The sequence below is a fragment of the Sardina pilchardus genome, chromosome 24, assembly GCF_963854185.1.
Source record: "Sardina pilchardus chromosome 24, fSarPil1.1, whole genome shotgun sequence".
Taxonomy (NCBI): domain Eukaryota; kingdom Metazoa; phylum Chordata; class Actinopteri; order Clupeiformes; family Clupeidae; genus Sardina; species Sardina pilchardus.
In genome coordinates, this window is record NC_085017.1 from 3689593 (window position 1) to 3709435 (window position 19843).

At 44.4% G+C, this 19843-nt stretch overlaps 1 protein-coding gene across 1 annotated transcript in view; it reads left to right on the forward strand.

Annotated features, from left to right (window-relative positions):
- The window catches only part of col9a2 (procollagen, type IX, alpha 2), a 33729-nt gene extending 15867 nt beyond the window's left edge, over positions 1-17862 (forward strand). Inside the window, exons 16-34 of the mRNA XM_062529156.1 lie at positions 71-124; positions 2628-2681; positions 3214-3267; positions 3923-3976; positions 4102-4155; positions 4455-4508; positions 6651-6695; positions 7204-7257; positions 7526-7579; positions 7874-7927; positions 8546-8617; positions 9166-9201; positions 9346-9390; positions 9569-9601; positions 10117-10263; positions 11744-11798; positions 14959-15147; positions 16159-16236; positions 16544-17862. Coding sequence (XP_062385140.1) covers positions 71-124; positions 2628-2681; positions 3214-3267; positions 3923-3976; positions 4102-4155; positions 4455-4508; positions 6651-6695; positions 7204-7257; positions 7526-7579; positions 7874-7927; positions 8546-8617; positions 9166-9201; positions 9346-9390; positions 9569-9601; positions 10117-10263; positions 11744-11798; positions 14959-15147; positions 16159-16236; positions 16544-16749 — 1392 coding nt within the window. The 3' untranslated portion in view covers positions 16750-17862. The remainder of the gene's footprint in view (positions 1-70; positions 125-2627; positions 2682-3213; positions 3268-3922; positions 3977-4101; positions 4156-4454; positions 4509-6650; positions 6696-7203; positions 7258-7525; positions 7580-7873; positions 7928-8545; positions 8618-9165; positions 9202-9345; positions 9391-9568; positions 9602-10116; positions 10264-11743; positions 11799-14958; positions 15148-16158; positions 16237-16543) is intronic.
- Positions 17863-19843: the final 1981 nt, after the last annotated feature.

The following is a 19843-nucleotide window of genomic DNA, read 5'->3' on the forward strand; positions in this document are numbered from 1 at the left end:
TATTGAGGTTGTAGTGTATAGGAAGCTAACTGGTAGCAGCCTGTGCTAACATCTTTATTTCATCCACTAGGGCCCACAGGGCATCCGAGGCTACCCAGGCATGCAGGGACCCAAGGGGGAGATGGTAAGTACATGCCAACCCCAAACTTCACTCCAGCGCTCTCTCAGGGATGCAGGCTTACCACCTGCAACCCTTTTGCATTCATTCACTTAGCAGCAATTTACTCCATCTCCAAAGCCACTTACAGTGCAGTCAAGGTAGAGGCCTGGTTAGTAAAAGCATCCCAGACAAAATTCCCCCCAAACTCTCACACTTCCGCTGTGGTTTTACACCTGAGGACCTCTGACGTTCATTCACCTAGCAACTACTTTTATCCAAAGACAACTCAAAGTTCAGTTAGGGCACAGACCTGGTAGGTAAAAGACAACATCAGGCTTAGTCAGTAAAACATCACCGAAAACTCCAGTCCTGGTCAGTAAAACACCATTCCAAACTCGAGCGCTCTCTCAGTAGTTTTGTACCAGTATCTCCCCTGATAATCATTCCAATACAGTGCAGCTAAGGCACGGCCATCTTGTATGCTCAGGCTCTCTTATCACCAGTCTATTTAGCTCTGTACGTATTGACCAAATAAACAATCATTGACCCTCTTTCTGCACTTTAGCACTTAGCAGCCACTTTTACACATTTTAAAGTGCAGTTAGGCCACAGGTCTTTGCTTTCTTATCTCTGCCCAACTCTGGAGGTATTGATCATGTATTGTTGGTCCTACTGGCACCTTCCTCTGCCAGTTGAGTTAAGCTTTTCTTCAGTCGCCCACCACATGATGACTCACAATACATGTTTTAATCAGACGTGATCAGTCTGATTGCTCACTCCGCCAAACGGCCACTAAATATTCACGACGTGCATCCAATCGGATCGGACCGGATACGTGATATATAATACAGGCTTTTTATAAATATCCTCTCGAGTGCCTCAGACTCACTACAACACTGATCGAACCGGAGTTGGAATGATGATTGTGACGCTGCTCAAACTGTACCGCAAATCAGACAGATGTTGGCCTGATTAAAGCGTTTGTTAGATCCAACTCAATCAGGGCTAAAATCATGTCACATTCGCACACACATAGCAGTCAGACCATAGGGCTTGATATCTGCGGTGTTTACTGGTCAGATGATTGTTAGATTTCAATTTAGTTTAATTTAATTTCACTTATAGAGCGCCAAAACATTACACGTCTCATGGCGCTTTACAGAGTGTTAAACAAACAGAGAGAACCCATGAGTAACAGGGACGAGGAAAAACTCCCTAGAATGGAGATATAGAATAGAATAGAATAGAATAGAATATATACTTTTTTGATCCCGTGAGGGAAATTCAGTTCTCTGCATTTAACCCAATTTAACCGAATTAGTGAACACACAGCACACAGTGAACACACAGTGAGGTGAATCACACAACCCAGAGCAGTGAGCTGCCTGCCCAACCAGCGGCGCTCGGGGAGCAGTGAGGGGTTAGGTGCCTTGCTCAAGGGCACTTCAGCCGTGGTGGACTGGTCGGGGATCGAACCGGCAACCCTCCGGTTATAAGCCCGATGCGCTAACCAGTACACCACGGCTGCCCCAAAGATATATACTGTAGGAAGAAGCCTCAGACAGATCCAGATTTGAACTCGTCTCATTTGTATTCCTTTATATCTCCACTAACAATACACATAATCTATTAGAGCCCAAAGTCTGCTCTGCCCTTGAGCAAGCATGTAATTCAACACTGGCGAGGAAAAACGCCCTTTTAAGGACAGACAATTCTCTCCAAAGTCTCTGTGTTTTCCCATCAACAGCAACGGTCTGCAAGAAGCAGTTCTGCTCACTCTAGTCCAGGGGTCTCCAAGCTTTTTTCCGCGGAGAGCTACTCTGACAAAATGAACATGGCCAAGAGCTTTTATGGTATTATAGTAGTAGCATGCCATGTATTCACATAACTGATCTCCACCCAAAACCGCTGAGTAAGATTTGTATACTTTTTCAAAGGTTCCTTTCAACTCATTTACCTATTTACTCTCTTTGTAGACTGAATATGATTTCATTTTCAAGAATTTGAACATGGGTTATCAGATTTATGAACATCTTCCTTAATATAAAACATTTTGTAGAGCTACTTAGAAACAGGTGGGGAGCTACTACCCTTGCGAGCTGTTGGAGGCCCCTGCACTTATCCCCCCCCACCCCCCCCCCCCATCCCATCCAGTTTTCCCAGGCGGAGGTGTCTGAGTCCACCCACTGTCCATTTGTAGTTAATGACTCTACATCGTTGTTATGGCTGATTGCGTGGCTGCCGTTTGTGAAACAAGCAGGCTGTTATCTACAATCACTTTTCTCTGGCAATTTAGTCCCGGAAATCCCATTTGCGCAGAGTGTTTCTATGGGCACTGGTCAAAACAAAAAACACAGTAGTTCTGCAAGGCACAACACAACAGTGAACGCTGCTGGCCATTCTAAACACACTTGACGTACCGTATTCGCATTATCCATTCTTTTGAACTCCAGTCCAAACCACATTAACATGCTCAGATGTCTTGACTGTTGATTGCAAATGTGTGTTCCTTTTGTGTCTCTGTCAGGGGCCTCGTGGGTACAAGGGTCTCTTGGGGCCTGCTGGCATCCCTGGCATTCCTGTAAGTACAGCATCTCTCTCTCTCTCTCTCTCTCTCTATCTCAATCTCTCTCTCTGTGTCTCTCCTACTTTCTCTCTCTTTCTGTCTCTATCTCTGTCTCTATCTCTGTTTATGTCTCTCTATCTATCTATCTCTCTCTTCCTCTCTCCGTTTCTGTCTCTGTATGTCTCTCTCTTACTCTCTTTCTCTATTTGTGAATTCACTAAGAACATCGCATCCACTTTGCTGTATCCATGTAATGGGATGCAAAATGCTTGGTTTTGGAATCATTTTGACATGGGAAGAGGAGAGCAGCCCAGCTCTCTTTTTCATGGTTTGAATAGCTGTATAGCTGAATAATAACTCAGTAGAATTGACCGCACAGTTTAACACCAGTGTTTTTAATAACTCAGTAGAATTGACCGCAGGTTAACACCAGTGTTTTTAATAACTCAGTAGAATTGACCGCCCAAGTTAACACCAGTGTTTTTAATAACTCAGTAGAATTGACCGCAGGTTAACACCAGTGTGTTTTTCTTTTGGTTCTTTCAAGGGTGAAGAGGGGCCACAGGGACCTCCTGGTGAGCCTGGTGACAAAGGAGATCTGGTGAGTATCTGTCATGTATCAATCCATCCATCCATTGTCTCATCAATCCATTTATCCATCCATCCATTATCCCATTCATCCATCCATCCATTCTCTCATCCATCCATCCATCCATTCTCTCATTCATCCATCCATCCATCCATCCATTCTCTCATCTATTATCCCATCCATCCATCCATCCATTATCTCATTCATCCATCCATCCATCCATTCTCTCATCTATTATCCCATCCATCCATCCATACAGTACATCCATTCTCTCATCCATCCATCCATCTATCCATTCTCCCATTCCTCCATCCATATTTCCAGTCACCCATTCACCCATTCACCCATATCCAGGCATCCCAATCTCCATTCACCTCTTCCCTGCAAAAGCACACATCCCTCCATGTATTCCTGAATTCATTCAGAACAGGATTATTAATAAATAAAGTTTGTTGTTATAGATACACAACTGTATCTTTTTCTTATGCCGTTGGTTGGATATGCTAAAAAAGTTGGTTGCCTCAAGAAAGTCAACAGTCTGTTCCTAGTTTGGATGTGTTAGCTAATATACCTTCAGTCTATTCCAAGTTTGGATGGGCTAGCTAATACATCTTCAACAGTCTGTTCCTAGTTTTAATGGGTTAGCTAATGACGTTTCTTTTCACAGGGTGGAGTTGGCATCAAAGGACCCCAGGGTGCTGTTGGAAAGAAGGGAGAAAATGTACGTACCAAAACATCCTATGTTCAGATGTTTAGCATTTTGTTTAATGTAACTTTATCGCACCCACTGTAAATCTCCCTGCTATCACTCACCTGCCCACACCTGCCGTCTTTGCTGTGTCTCAGGGTTTGCCAGGAATTGATGGCAAAGATGGAACTCCTGGAATTCCTGGCATAAAGGTACGAGATCATGTTTGAGTACATATACTATACATACTGGTACGTTGACATCTGTATTGTTCCATCATGTGGTTGTTTCCGATACATCACCCTCAAATGTACACAAGCACACACTGATTCTAGCACACACAGAATATGACATTCTTTATTGATGTATTCATTTATTTCATTGATGTATACATTTATTTCATTGACTCCAACATACACTGTATATGACAACATACACCATATACTGTATGACAAAGCTGTCTGTGTGCACGGCTGTGTGTGATGAGTGTCTCTTTTCTCTCCTTGTTCAGGGCGCCCCAGGACAGGGTGGAAGACCTGGTCCTCCTGGCCCCCAGGGGACAGCAGTGAGTATTTTCCCCCTCCCTCACGTCTCTCAAAGGACCTTTAACCGCGATAAACCATAACCGCAGTCATTATAGTAGGAGACTGTGATGTTAATATCAAATGCTGCTATCTTTTATGGAATGGAATGACATGTGTGAAGAAGAATATCCTTTATAGGACAATAAAGACTCTATCTATTATAGCTAAGAATTGCCCTCTCACTCACGTCTCTCTAAAGACCTTTTAACCGTGATAAACCGTAACCGCAGCCATTATAGCTAAGAATGGCCCCCATCACTCCATCTTTCTCAAAAGACCCGTGTATTGGTATGAGTATTTCTCTCTCCAATGCTCTCTGTGGCCTTTAAATCTAAAACAGGTAGACCATACCTACCATTGCAGGCGTGGTGGATGAGCTGCAGCAGACTCGTCAATCAGCGTCAGCGACAATCAGATTTGATTCCCAAACCCACTGTTGTACGTCAGTATGGCTTTGGATAAGAGCATCCGCTAGATACAGTACCAGTCACTATTAAGCTACTGTTGGAATTGTCTATGGGTAATCGTTTCTGGCTAAAAGGCTTTCTGTAGTTCCTCAGGTGCTGAAGATAAGACAGAGCAGAGAGGCTGGCAGGTGTTTCCACATATCTGATCTAGCATGTTTTGACAAGACAAAGGTGCTTTCAAATCTCTTACTGATCCTCAAGGCTTGCAGTAGATTAAAAGGACAATCAAAACATCAAGTTTGCAGCATTATGCATTGCTTTACTACTGAGATCAGATGGCCAACACGTGGTTCAGCGATGCCACCCACCCACATACACCTCCATGACGTGGGCATAGCCCCTGCTGTATGGGCTAAAAGTGCTCTTGATGGCAGTGCCCGCAGTCCCCTTCAGAATACTGCGGCGTGTCGCTGGGAGGGCACTAAGTGATGGAGGGCACTAAGCTGCTGTCTCCATCAGCACGTCCTGTGGTCCTAAAAGACACCCGCACCTCAACACCAGCTGAAGTGTAGAAGCCCAGGAGCAACGGCCCGCTTAATAGGCTGCAAGGACACCACCCCGGCATTCTAACAAAAGATTCTGTTCTGCAACCATGTGAGGTTCCAACAGGGGAGCTAACACCAGGTGCGAAATTGAAATGTTCCGTTCGCAAACGCGGAAAATCCATTTTAGAAGAAGGTCTGTTTTTTTTTCAAACGTACGCCCCACTGTCGCTTCTGGTGTAGCTACTGCCATTGATTATAGTGATTGTCAACTATCCTCTTGTACGTTCCTTTGGCAATGTTCTCGTCACACTTGGTGACGGCACCGCAGAGAAGGAGACTCATAAAGAGAAGGGCACATGATGTATAGGTGACAGGGCACTCATGGAGATATGATTGAGGTGGTGCGGCGGGGAGATGGCTCTCTCTGTATGCATACATAGGCACTTCAAGAGGAGTGGACGTGCTATTAAATAGAGGATGCACAGGAGATGAAAAGCGTAGAGGGTTGGTCACATTTTTTCACTGGTTTATATCCTAGCCAGAAAAATGAGCAGCAGATTGTGTGTGTGTGTGTGTGTGTGTGTGTGTGTGTGGGTAGGGAGGCGTGTGTGTGTGTGTGTGTGTGTGTGTAAGCGTGTGTTTATGTGTGTACAGGAAGGTACGTGTGTGTGTGTGTGTGTGTATGCAGGTACAGTACGGATGTGTGTGTGTGTGTGTGTGTGTGTGTGTGTGTGTGTGTGTGTGTATGTGTCCATCCATGGGCCTCTGTTTTCTGGGCGTTGGTCCAGACTGACCCTGTGACCTCGTGCAGCCTCTGAATTTAAAGCACCTTGAAATAGCACTTAGTCAGCCGCAAACAATTCATCTTCATCAGAGCGGCCTCTTTGTCCTGCCGGGGCAGCCTAATGAACCGTGCCGGCAGCACCGGCTCCGAGTAGCGCCGCCGCTCCACACCGCACCTGAGTGTGCCGCGCCGCGTAATCGAGCTACGCCGGCTACTCGCTCACTCCCGTACGGGAAGAGTAATTACGCTTCGGCTGCGAGACCTTCAGCAAGGGTTTTAAGATCATGGCTGGAGTAGCAGTACTTGTTCTTGACCTTATGACCCCTCATTCTCTCTCTCTCTCTCTCTTCTTTTTTCTTTCTCTCTCTCTCTTTCTTTCTTGTCCAGGGTTTGCCAGGTAGCCCTGGAACCAAAGGTGGAGTTGGAGACAAGGTACAGCATGCCCTTCTGATTCTTGACTGTGTGCAGCTACTCCTGTGATTTCTGTTGCATTTTAGGCATTCTTGCCTTCACTTTCTCAGCTGAAAAACACATTTGCCACATGATAGAACTTATGTTATATTTAACTTACGTTATCTCAATACATTTACCATGTTTTAGACCTAAGTCTACACCTACAGTACACATTTCTCATATGATATCACATGAGAAACATTTATCAACAATCAAATGTTAAACATTATTATTTATCATCACAGTAGTATTACTATCACTGCATGTAAGCATTACTGTTATATTTAGTCCATAGTATACACATGGCCCAATAGGGAGTGTTACTGAATGGGTCTTAATGGTCAACCTACTGGAAGAACTCCACCGACCACCTAATTTAAGAACCTTACTGATCACCTACAGAGGGCATTTTCTAACAGGGCAGTGAGAAATGTGAAGCTATGACCCTGGTTAGTTGACCTGTGTTGATTGTTGCTGTTCTCCTCAGGGAGAGACTGGACCCCGAGGTGCTGTTGGGATGTCTGGACCTCCAGGACCTCAGGTAAGGTCACCAGGGTCAGCCCACAGCAAGGTCACTCTGACCTTGGCCACTCTCTTGACCTGTATACCCTTGCTTCTTGAACTTCAACTATCTCTTTATTTTTTATTTTTCCTCACTTCTTCTTTTTCCTTCTTCCTCTTCTTTGTCATGATCATCATCGTAATCTTTTTCATAAAGGTGTTGCTGATATTTGCTTTGCTTTTTCTTCCATATCTTGTGTCCAACTGAATGAAATACAGTTGATTTATTCCTCACTGGTCTCTTGTAGGGAGAGCCTGGTCCCCCTGGTGAAGCTGGTATGGAAGGTGTCCCAGGACCCAAGGTGACTTCCTTCACTTCATTTTTTATTTTGAAATGGTTTGAATAATGTTCCCATTTTTGTGAACGTTCTCTCACCAAAGCACGTTTAGAATTGTTAGAACTTCAGAACGTTCCTGCACATGAGTACAGTTACCGTATCTCAGAGATACAAGAGGTGTTTTCACATCATAATGAAGGGATAGTCTCCTCCTTATTCACATCATAATGAAGGGATAGTCTCCTCCTTATTCACATCATAATGAAGGGATGGTCTCCCCCTTACTGCTGTCTGATTCCGTTCTTCTCTTGTCCGCAGGGTGACCGGGGAGAGAGAGGACCTGCGGGACCCCAGGGTGTCATGGGCAAAGCCGTGAGTCCGAGAGCCCTTTCTGTCCTGCCTTTACCCAAAACATTTACGTGCGCTCATTTCAAACGCTTACATATCAGAGAGAATCCAGAACTAGAGTGGTGGCGTAAGGGAGCTGCTCTCTTGAACTGCCCACATCAAAGCAGCCGTGGAGCTTCTTGAACACGCTTCTGTACACATTATGGTGCTCAGATGTTGTTTGAAGTCATTCTCTCTCTGTTTCTTTGGTCATTATGTCCTGTAGAGTGCTTTGTGTGGTGATTTAGTCTATATGACCCACACCTAAAGACCATTATGGCTATGCTCCTGATGAAAGCTCATAGTTGCACATTGCGTAGTGAGAGTTTTCTTTTGCAAGTCATTCCAGAATTATACTGTACAGGGGCCAGTTTCACAAAACTAGACTTTGACTGTGGCCTAGAATCTACATTTACCGCCATTCATAACGCATACTTGACGTCATTATTTCATCCTCAAATGGGATCCTTACAGTGACATTCAAACCGCATGTGTGAGATGTGACTGTGGACCGGATCTGAGCCGCACTTGTTCCGGAGTCTCCAGTGCTGTGGTCTGGTGTCGCTCCACACGGCTCTGATGAGCTGCTTTTGTTCTCTGCAGGGAGGCAAGGGACAGAGGGGACCCATGGGAATCCCAGGGGCACAGGGACTTACCGGAACCAAAGGCGACAAGGTGTGTGTTTGTGTTTGTGTTTGAGTGTGTGTGTGTGTATGTGTATGTGTGTGTGTGTGTGTGTGTGTGTGTGTGTCATAAATCACGCTATCTAATGACATATCTACAATGTTAGTCTCCCAACTCAAGTAAACTAACAGCCAAGTATAGAAACGTTCCTGTGCAATACAGGAACATTTTGTACGCCACAGTGTGTGATCAATGGTGGCTCAGTGTTCCTGCAGTACTACCCCTTGGCCCAGCAGTGGCACTGTTGCCATACAAATACACACGTCCGTCTCTTCTGGCGTGCTACTGTTGCCATTTGCATTCTGCAAGCTTATTTCAAGTCATTTTCTTTCCATCAGACATGAAACAGCCTCTTAAATGTGTGTCGTGTTTCAATTTTACAATATTACGGAAGATAATAAGGAGTGTGCTGCCAATTTAACACTGATAATTGCGGTGGCGACGGAGAGCGTGTTGTCAAAGCAGAATGGATTTCCCACCTCTCGTGTGCCTCCTTGTGTTATGTCCCCATGATGAATCAACATGTCTGATCTCCACAGGGATTCCAAGGACGCGTCGGAGCTAAGGGAGACTTTGTGAGTGTGCTCATCTTTTTGCCTAAATGGAGTTATATCTTAAATCCATTCCATCCGACAATGGGAGGGGGTCAAAATCAACACATGTAATAAACATTTAATCATCTCACCGGCTTCTTTTTCCCCCCCAAATGTTTTTCTCAGGGTGACCCAGGTGTGGAGGGACTGGAAGGGGAAAAGGGAGAGAAGGTGAGTGTTTCTAGCAACTTCTTTAATAAGTGTTCGAAAATTAATATACGTACATCTTTTTGTTATTTATGGTATTTGTCTCTCTCCCTCTCTCACCTCTCTCTCTCTCTCTCTCTCTCTCTCTCTCTCTCTCTCTCTCTCTCTCTCTCTCTCTCTCTTTTCTCTCTCTCTTACATAGGGTATCTCAGGTGAACCAGGACCTAAAGGACAGGTAAGACCAACATGACTCAGCATTTCCCCCATTTAGGTATCTGGATTTAAAGCAGAGAAACAAACATGATGAACGATTCTGGAGCCTCTCAGAGGCAATATTAAAGCTAAATGTTGATGTTCCGTCGCTTCACCTTGAATGCACAAATAGGTGTCTTAACAACATATTTGCATATCCCACGCACTTCCCAGTGGAATGTATGTTTGTGTCCATTTATCTATTCATTAAAATGTTCACCATCTTGTTGATGTAAAGTCACATTTCCATATCTCTTTTTGTTAAACCCCTTGGAGGCAAGCTTTGCGTTACTGGACTTTAAATGAACATGACTTCATCTTTAATTTCTCATTCTCCCAACTCTTACCCCCACCCACCCCCCTACCATCTTCCAACTTGCCCCCAGCATGCTTCATCTAATCCCTGCTATGTTCCATCTCCCTGGTCTCTGCCCAAGCCCCAATGTGCCACTACATTCAAACTTACCTAGTGTCTTTTTGCCCTGGTTTTCACAACAGCAAGGAGTGCGTGGTGACCAGGGCCATAACGGACCCACCGGAGATCCAGGCAAACCCGGGGACCCCGGTGCCCCTGGCCTGCCCGGACCGAGAGGCCTCAACGGGGAGAGGGGCGTCCCTGGCATGCCTGGCATCTTGGGACCATCGGTGAGACACGACACCTGTTCAGAGTCCAAGTCCAAACACAAACTCCCACAGATCAGACACTTAAAGGATTACATGGGTAAACTAGAAAGGGCATTCAGAGAGCACAGACGTCCATCAGTGCCAATTGCCATATGTTGTAACCGAGTGTATCTTTTAGTGAAACCACGCACAGACCAGGACAATGGTTAAGTCACTTTTACTAGACTTCCTTTGATTGCAGCCAACATGATAAACATGAAGAACCCAGGTCCCCACATTCTAGCCTGGGGGAAACAATTCACACAGCTAAGGTTCCTAGGGGAAACCAGTCCCCTTACAAAGGCCTACACATCTTTCACTATGCAACAGATCAGACACTTAAAGGATTACATGGGTAAACTAGAAAGGGCATTCAGAGAGCACAGACGTCCACCAGTGCCAATGGCCATATCTCAGTAAAATGTTGGCAGACATGAAGGGAATGTCGTTGGAGGTGACGTGTGAGTTGGATAAAAGTTGTCATGGGTTTTGTTTGGGGCCAAAACAAAACAAAGGAAGGAAGAAGCGAACATCACCAAAGACACAATCCCCATGCCTGAGGTAATGAGTAAAGAAAGTGTGGACAAAGCCTATTATCTTACGCTTCTGGCAAACAAGGAAGTGCTGTGAGAAACCACACATGTTCTGATCCAAAGTCCAAACCAAAACCCTTATAAAACCCAACAAGAAAAGGCTTCCTCTGTAAAAAATGAGGATCAAAAGCATGGGGAAGCATCCTATGATGCTGGCCATCCATTGAGCTGTGGAGAGGCACAATAAAGTCCTCGTTCAGATCCAAAGCCCAAGACCAAGGCTCCTGCTAATGGGGCAGTTAAAGGATTACTGGGAACAGAGTGGGTGGGGATGGTCACAGACAGGCTTTGCTTGTAATTGGAGTCCATGATGGGGCCCCTGTGGACAATCATATGTTTTTTAGCTGCCAGAAACCCCAGATCAGAGCCCCATAAATCTGACTTTGAAGGCTCACTTAGTGAGAATGGCGATGACTCAGTCTCCCACCACGGGCTCACATCAGACTTTCAGGCCAGAGAATCAAATGTGATGGGAGAAAATTAAAACGTGTCAGTTTCAGATGATGACAAAGAGACGATTTGCATCAAAGACAAAAAGGTTTAGCTGTTATTTCAGGGTGAGTTCAAGGAAGTGTGTATGCAGTCTCCAATGTCTCTCTCACGTCAACAAAGATCTCTCCATATATGCCTCTATTCTATTCTTTCTCTCTATTCGTCAGCTGTGCTATGAGATGTAAGGGATTACCATGTTCATGTATATTAGGATGTTTCTATTCTGGTAAATATGTTGGTTCAGATAGGGAGCCATATTGGCTACAGCTTTACTTACTGTGGATCTTTATGTGAAGATTATTTCTCTCTCTCTATCTCTCTCTCTCGCTCTCTCTCTGACACACACACACAAATTAATGCACCCTTTCTGTCTCTAGGGCCGTGATGCATCTGATCAGCACATCATTGAAGTGGTCCTGAAAATGCTGCAAGGTGAGAAGAAGTCCTAACCTCTTTGTGACCACATCCTCAACATGATGATCATACCCCCTCTCTTTGATCATGTCCTAGTGCCAAGGGTGCTTATGCAAGACTGGGGGGTGATGAAACTATTATCTGAAATTGGTCAAGAAAACTTGTGGGTCAATCTGGGTGTGCGCATGTCCATGAAGCTTCAAGGGGCACAATGCCAGTGATATTGTCCCTCTACATGATGATAGTGTTCCTCTACATGATGATATCCTCTACATGATGATAGTGTTCCTGTACATGATGATAATGTTCCTCTACATGATGATAGTGTCCCTGCACATGATGATAGTGTCCCTCTACATGATGATATCCTCCACATGATGATAGTGTCCCTCTACATGATGATAGTGTCCCTCTACATGATGATATCCTCTACATGATGATAGTGTTCCTCTACATGATGATAGTGTCCCTCTACATGATGATAGTGTTCCTCTACATGATGATAGTGTCCCTAAACATGATGATAGTGTCCCTCTACATGATGATATTGCCCCTCTACATGATGATATTGTTCCTCTACATGATGATATTGTTAATCTACATGATGGTAATGTCTCTTTCATGCTCTGTCTAAAGGGGACACTGATCACAGGACAGGAACTATTTTAGGAGAACGGTGTCGCCTTTAGATTGCAGCGCGAGAACCCTCCATCTTGCAGAACAGTCTCATTTAGTCTGGTAAAGCATGAGAACCCTCCATCTTGCAGAACAGTGTCTCATTTAGGCTGGTAAAGCATGAGAACCCTCCATCTTACAGAACAGTACCCCCTTTAAGAGCCGTTCACACCAGGAACGATAACTGTAACGATAACTATAGCCATAATTATAAAAACATCCACACTGACCAGCGATAAGCAAAGTCTCTCCTTGTATAAATTAATGTGACGGCTAAAATGTGATGGGTTCTGATTGGCTGTTAGCTTTTATCGTTCTCAATATCGCTCTGAAAGTGATCCCCAATGATATCGCTCTTCGTGTCGTTATCGTTGTAGTTTATGTGTGAACGTTGTCATTCATATTAACGAGAGCGATATTTGTTTATAGTTATCGTTACAGTTCTCATTCTCGTTGTGAACGGCCCTCTAGGCTGGTAAATCCCTCCTGGCCCAGTGGCAGTGTCTTCCCTCCTAAACCCTGTGATAGAGTCCTCCTATTACGCTGTCATAGAGCCCCTCTAATCTGATCCACTGTGTTCGCCCAAGCCTTTGATACAGACCTTTACGCTTGACCCCTCTGATGGAGTTCACCAGAGCATGTCATCGAGGACCCTGTCCCTCTGATAGAGTTGTGCTCAGCTGGGCACTGTGTCGTCCTCCCCCCTGCAGCCAGTGGTCATTTATATGTCTTTCTGTGGAGACCTCACTGACCACTGAATGCTTTTACACACTGACTACTAGTACACAATAGACAAAACACACACACACACACACACACACACACACACACAAATACTCTCTCTCACACATAGACACACACACTCACACATGCACACACACACACACACACACACATAGAGAAAAAGAGAGGGACATGTACAGACAGAAATACATACAGCACAGGCACACTCACACACACATACAAACACACACATCCAGAAACATAAAACTAGCATTGAGTAGGTTGTAATCAGCACAACATTAACTTTATCTTGTACATGTGTGTGATGCCCTCCCATGGTCATTCATGGCCTTGTTAGTGTGTTAGAGTTTGGTCCCTGCTGTCAGGCCTCTGTGGGCTCGGCTCGGCTCTCCAGCTTCTCTCGTCTCTTGTCCTCTCCTCGGAGTTGGAGATCCTCTGGGCAGTGTCACAGTGACCTCTATTAGCCAACACCATTGCACTGTGTAATCCTCTCCTCCAACACAGCAGGGTTATCGCATACACCAGCTTACACACACGCACATGTACACACTCACACACACACACACACACACACACACACACACACACATACACACACACACACACACACACACACACACACATACATTCATGCGCGCGCACACACACACACAGACACACACACTCACACAAACATACACACTCACACACTCTCGCTCTCTCTCTCTCTCTCTCTCTCACACACACACACACACACACACACACACACACACACACACACACACACACACTCACACATGCACACACACACACACACACACACACACACAGTGTATCAACTCTAGCAAGCGGAGAGGAGCGAGAGTGGATTTTCTGTATGCATCACACCCAGCAGACAGGAGAGATTTGGGCGAACCAATCTGTTTTTGGATTCAGGCCAGAAGACAAATAGCAGGAACAGCCGTAATATCACAGTCAGCTAAATCTACTCTGCCCTATCTGCTGCCTGGCTTGCTGAGCCCTGAGAAATCTTCTAGCGGGACAGAGTGCAAATAGAACTCTACTCTCCCCCAGGGGTCACACACACAGCTTTGTCCTCACACTGAACTGGTGACTTGGGACTACTTGCTGCAGAACTGCAACTCCATAACTATAAAAATAAAATACAACTCTATAACTCCATCAACTCCATAACTATGTCAGCTCCATAACTACATCAACTCATCAACTCCATAACTACATCAACTCCATAGCTACATCAACTCCATAACTACATCAACTCCATAGCTACATCAACTCCATAACTACATCAACTCCATAGCTACATCAACTCCATTACTCCATCAACTCATCAACTCCATAACTACATCAACTCCATGACTACATCAACTCCATGACTACATCAACTCCATAACTACTTCAACTCTATAACTATAGCAATTACAACTCCATGACTACATCAACTCCATAACTACTTCAACTCTATAACTATAGCAATTACAACTCCATAACTACATCAACTCTATAACTGTAACAAATTAGTCATTTAGTAGATCTGTGGAGGTACCTGTTGTATCAGCAGGGATATACAGATTTGTGTCTCCATTCATTTGTGCACTTCCTCAGTGTCAAACCAGTGGTGTCGTGTTATTACCGCCTGGCCTTTCCTGTTGCGCTGTCGGCATGTCATTATATTATATGCAGCATTATGTATTCTTGCATATAATACCGTATACTGTAATGTCTGTGGAGGTACTTTATGTGGTTTGTTCCTTTGCAGAGAGGCTAGCGGCGGTAGCGGTTAGCGCTAAGAGGGCTGTTTTGGGTGGAGCCGGTGTGATGGGACCACCAGGACCTCCCGGGCCCCCAGGCGCCCCCGGACCTCAAGGGCCACACGGTGTAGTGGGAGCACGCGGAATCCCCGGAATCATCGGCGCTCCTGGCCAGATTGGAAACCATGGTCTTAAAGGTACAGTGTACAGATATTTATGATTCAGAGTGGGACTTAAAGGTACAGTGTATAGATATTTATGATGAAGAGCAGACCTTAAAGGTACAGTGTGTAGATAGTTATGATTAAGAACGGGTCTTAAAGGTACAGTGTATAGATATTTATGATGCAGAGTGGGTCTTAAAGGTACCGTTTGTAGATATTTATGATGAAGAGTTGGTGTTAAAGGCACAGAGAGTAGATATGCATTATACAGAGTCATGGGGAAGGGCATACTTTGCTTGAGTGAATTAGTGGCCCAAGTGGATTTCTCTCTAAAACCTCTTTGCTGTTTTCTGAAAGCTCACTACTACGTTGAGGTTTTCCTTAAAGATATGCTGCCTGTAATGGATTCTGTGTTGTGATCGTGGCTGACACGAATCTACTATAATTCACCCGCTGCAGTCCTCAGAAGAGTGCTTCCGAAGCCAGTCTTCCATCAACACTAAGAGGTCACAGCCAACAGCCTTTTGTTCTGTGATCGCTTGTTGCTGGAATGATTCACCTAATGCTCTTCATTCTAGCGATAGTTTTAGGATCTTCAAAAAGCATCCAAAGACCAGTTCATGGTTATTGTTATTATTCTTTTAAACTCTCTGGCTTTAGAAGTAAAGTACATAATTAAAGAATAATTAAAAAGAAAACATAAAAGACACAAGTTAGTTAGTCAGAACAAAGCTCAATAGAAACAGTCCACTGGGACACTATTTAACCGCGACTTCACATCTCCTCAGGATGGTCAAAAAAGCCTCTCTCCTTTCACAGTAGGCACTTTAACTTCACGCTCTGGGGAAGGTCACTCAAACGTCACTTTTGCTTGCACACACACACACACACACACACACACACACACACACACACACACACACACACACACACACACACACTTTTTTCACAAGTTGTCTGCAGCTTTGCCACAGATGCTGCCATCAAAAGCAGAGTAAAGAGTTTCGTGTCATTAGGTCATGTTGTTGATGTTTCATCCTCCAGGGAAGAGAGGAATTAAGGGCGAGAGAGGAGACCCAGGTCGCCCGCACCCTGGACAGCCTGGAGCGCCGGGTCTGCCAGGTCAGTACAACCAGCACCTAGAATCTTAGCACTAGCATCTAGCACTAGCATCTTGGCACTAGCATCTTAGCACTAGCATCTAGCACTAGCATCTTAGCACTAGCATCTTAGCACTAACATCTAGCACTAGAAAAAAACTTTACAGCAATATGTATCTATCTTCACTCAATATCGTGTGATGGGAAGAATAAATTAGCTATAATCTGGATCCATTGACCACTGAGATACTGACCACTCCACTCCAGTGGTCAGTCCTGCCTCTGTCCCTCTGTGCCATAACTCAATGTGTGTGGTGTCCATCTCACAGGTCCTCCTGGTCTCGACGGCGTGGCCAGAGACGGTAAGCATGGCGAGCGAGGCCCTCAGGGCGCTGCCGGAGAGGCTGGTCGTCCAGGTAAGGCCGGTCCTCCAGGTCTCCCAGGATTCTGCGAAGCAGCCGCTTGCCTGGCGGCGTCCGCCTACACCTCACCCCGCCTCCAGGAGGCCGGCCGGATTAAGGGCCCGTCCAAGTAAGAGCTGACCGTCACCTCCGCGAGAACGAGGGAGGAGGAGGAGGAGAAGAAGAGAGGGAGGGAGAGTGAGAGAATGAGAGGCACACACACAGTACACTCGCTCCCTCTTCTAAACACCAGCGTAAAGGGGAAGGGTGGAGGGGGGCGGGGGGCAAGCCAGCCTGACTGACATTCCAAGACATCTCTCATTGTGGCATCATCACTGTGGCCAGTCTACCATTGGCTGCTGGCAGTGTCAGTCATTTTGGAATACTCCTGCCTCCACCACCACCCAACCGCAGCGTCAGCCGTGACATCACCATTATCACCATCACCTTCACCTTGTGGACATTACCAAACTAGTAGCCCTGGACGGAGAAGAACTGAGAGACTCAAGTCCATGAAAAGTAATATTAAATAAACAGAGGTGCTTTTCTTTTATATTGTGGTCACTTTAAATGTTTTGAGTGTTACTGTTCATTATTCCCAAGCATTGTTTGTTTTTAAACAGGGCAAGTTCGAGCACACTACCCCCCTAACACAAACACCCCCTCCAATCAGCAAATGTACTAGAGTAACAATAAAACGTACAAGTCCATATTCTGACATCTCATTAAGTTTATTGTGAGGGATTTAGTAACCATACATCTTACTGCAGACTATAAATCTTACTGTGTACAGCTTTCCCCACTGACCTATAAGATAGTGATTACCTTAATCATTTTCTGTAGTTGTTCAGCAACAGGTTCTTGTCAACAGTCTAACCGATCATTTTAGTGCTATGTAAATCTTTGTAAATGTGTGTTAATTTTATATATAAGGGTGGGTTTTCGTGTTGTTGTGAGATCGGAACAGAGAGACCCTTGGTTAATGAATGTAATCAGCATTTTTTGAGTTGAAAGTCCAGACAAACTCACTCTGCTTGTCCATCGAAGGTTTCATTTCCCATCTGATTCCTCTATGCCACTGTCCCCCAATGCAAATGACAACCTTTTGCCGTACCAATAAAAGTGCAGAGAACTGATTATTTTCATTAAACAACGAAAGCTATTTATTGTTCTTTATTTGGTTCATCTGTAAAGCAGAGTTTTCTTTCTTTTTTTTCCCACCTGGCTGTTCAGGTCAACCTAAATCAATAAAGAGGAACGTTTTGTAAGACTGAATGTTCTTCTGTATCATGTGAAAACACGAGAGGAGGTTGTCCTTATTTAGGTCTGTTATTACGACTAGTTAATTAATTCCCTCATGATTTAGCATTTACACCCTCCAATATACTGTGAAATAAAACGTATCTGTATCATGTAGATGCCCACATTTCTTTTATAAAGGAAAAACTTCTCCTATATTAGTTTGTCTGAGACAGAGAGAGAGAAAGATAGAGGACAAAGAGAAAAGAGAATATTGAAATGTTATGCAGCCTGCAGGTTTTTATTTGGTCAAACACCTAAATCCTTCACCCACAGCAAGCAAATGCCATCTGGAACAGACACATATTTTACTCGGTCAAAGGTTTGCAGTGAAAGCTGTAATTTTAACAGCAGCCTTCGGAGTGCGGTCAAACACTTTGTTATTTTGAAATCATTGTATTACCAAATGACAGGCCTTGGGTGTGAAACAGGGGTGAGCACAGGCCAGAGTATCCATGATGGCATTTAAACACTGGTATTAGTCAAACACCGTGGCATAACCCCGGGTTTCTCTTCAAACAGGGCTGTTTTCCACAGGCGGCTGCTGTTCATTTATTATTCTGATAACTATCTGTCAACAGATGATGGGGAAAAAATGAGGAGTAAGAAATAATGAGACTTTCATTGGATATGTCTGCATTAAAAATATTTATTTGCTTTTCTCAAATTTCCATAAAAAAAAATAATAAAAAAAACCTCTTAGCACAAGATGGATTGTGACACGACTTGGAAAGGCATGATAAGAAGGTGTTGGCATGGTAACAGCGTGAGATTTATGAAGGGAAAGGAGAGTGGGGCAGAACTCTACCGACAGATGATGGATGGTCTCAACAGCCAATCAGGTCTCATGGACACATACACATACACACACAACACAAACTCTACAATAAGAGATAGAGGCCCCAGGAAGAGTTTAATTAAAGTGCTCCATATTACAGATTCAGGCTTGCTGGCATGGCGACCGATGATTGATGGCTTATCGTTCCATGTCCATTTAGGAGAGCAATCAAGTAATGAACAAATTACCCGAGGCAATAAAATATGAATAGCATTTTTTTTCTTCTTTTTCTGATGATGGCAGTTATTTGAAATGCATGAGATTATCTAAGAAGATGCGAGTATTACAGCACAAAGGAAAGTGATTCAAGTTTGAAAAGGGCTCAGGAGATTTGGCTGTGCAGCAGCACTGCTGTGTGTGAATGCTTGATGCTTGTTAGTTGTTTTTTTTCTGGGATGGATGCACCAAAAGCTTTGAAAATGGAAATATCCCACATGATAAAACAGATGAATACTTTGCTTCCCGCTTCTAGAGACTGGGCCAACTACTGGATGAACCGTAGAAGCGCTGCTCGCTCACACACACACACACACACACACACACACACACACACACACACACACACCCACACCCACACCCACACCCACACACACATATACACACACACACACACACACACTGAAGCCAGGGTTTGCCCAATCAGAGAGAGGCTGGAGCCTGCTCTCAGCTTATGAGGACTATTTTGTCTCACATTGACCACCGTGGAAGGATCAAAGATCACAGGCACAGTGGGAGAAGTACACCATCTCTATGCCAATTGTTGAAACAAAAACAAAACAAAAAATCAACTCATACAAAAGCCATTATATATAAATATTCATATATACACAACACATGCCCAATACTAAAATGGGCAAATTTATATAGTGATGGTACCATTGGCATTACATTTTGCAGTATATCTCATCAGTCGTGGGGATCATATTTTCTTCCTAGAAACTTCTTTATCTTTGGTTGCATAGCAGAGGTCCGTACAGTGAGAATACGTATGGCAGGACTGGGTCTTTTTAAAAAAAAAAAAAAAACAGGAGGCATTTGTAGTGGTCAGACAACAGAGAAAACAGAAAAAAAACACAGCACAGTTGAACAGC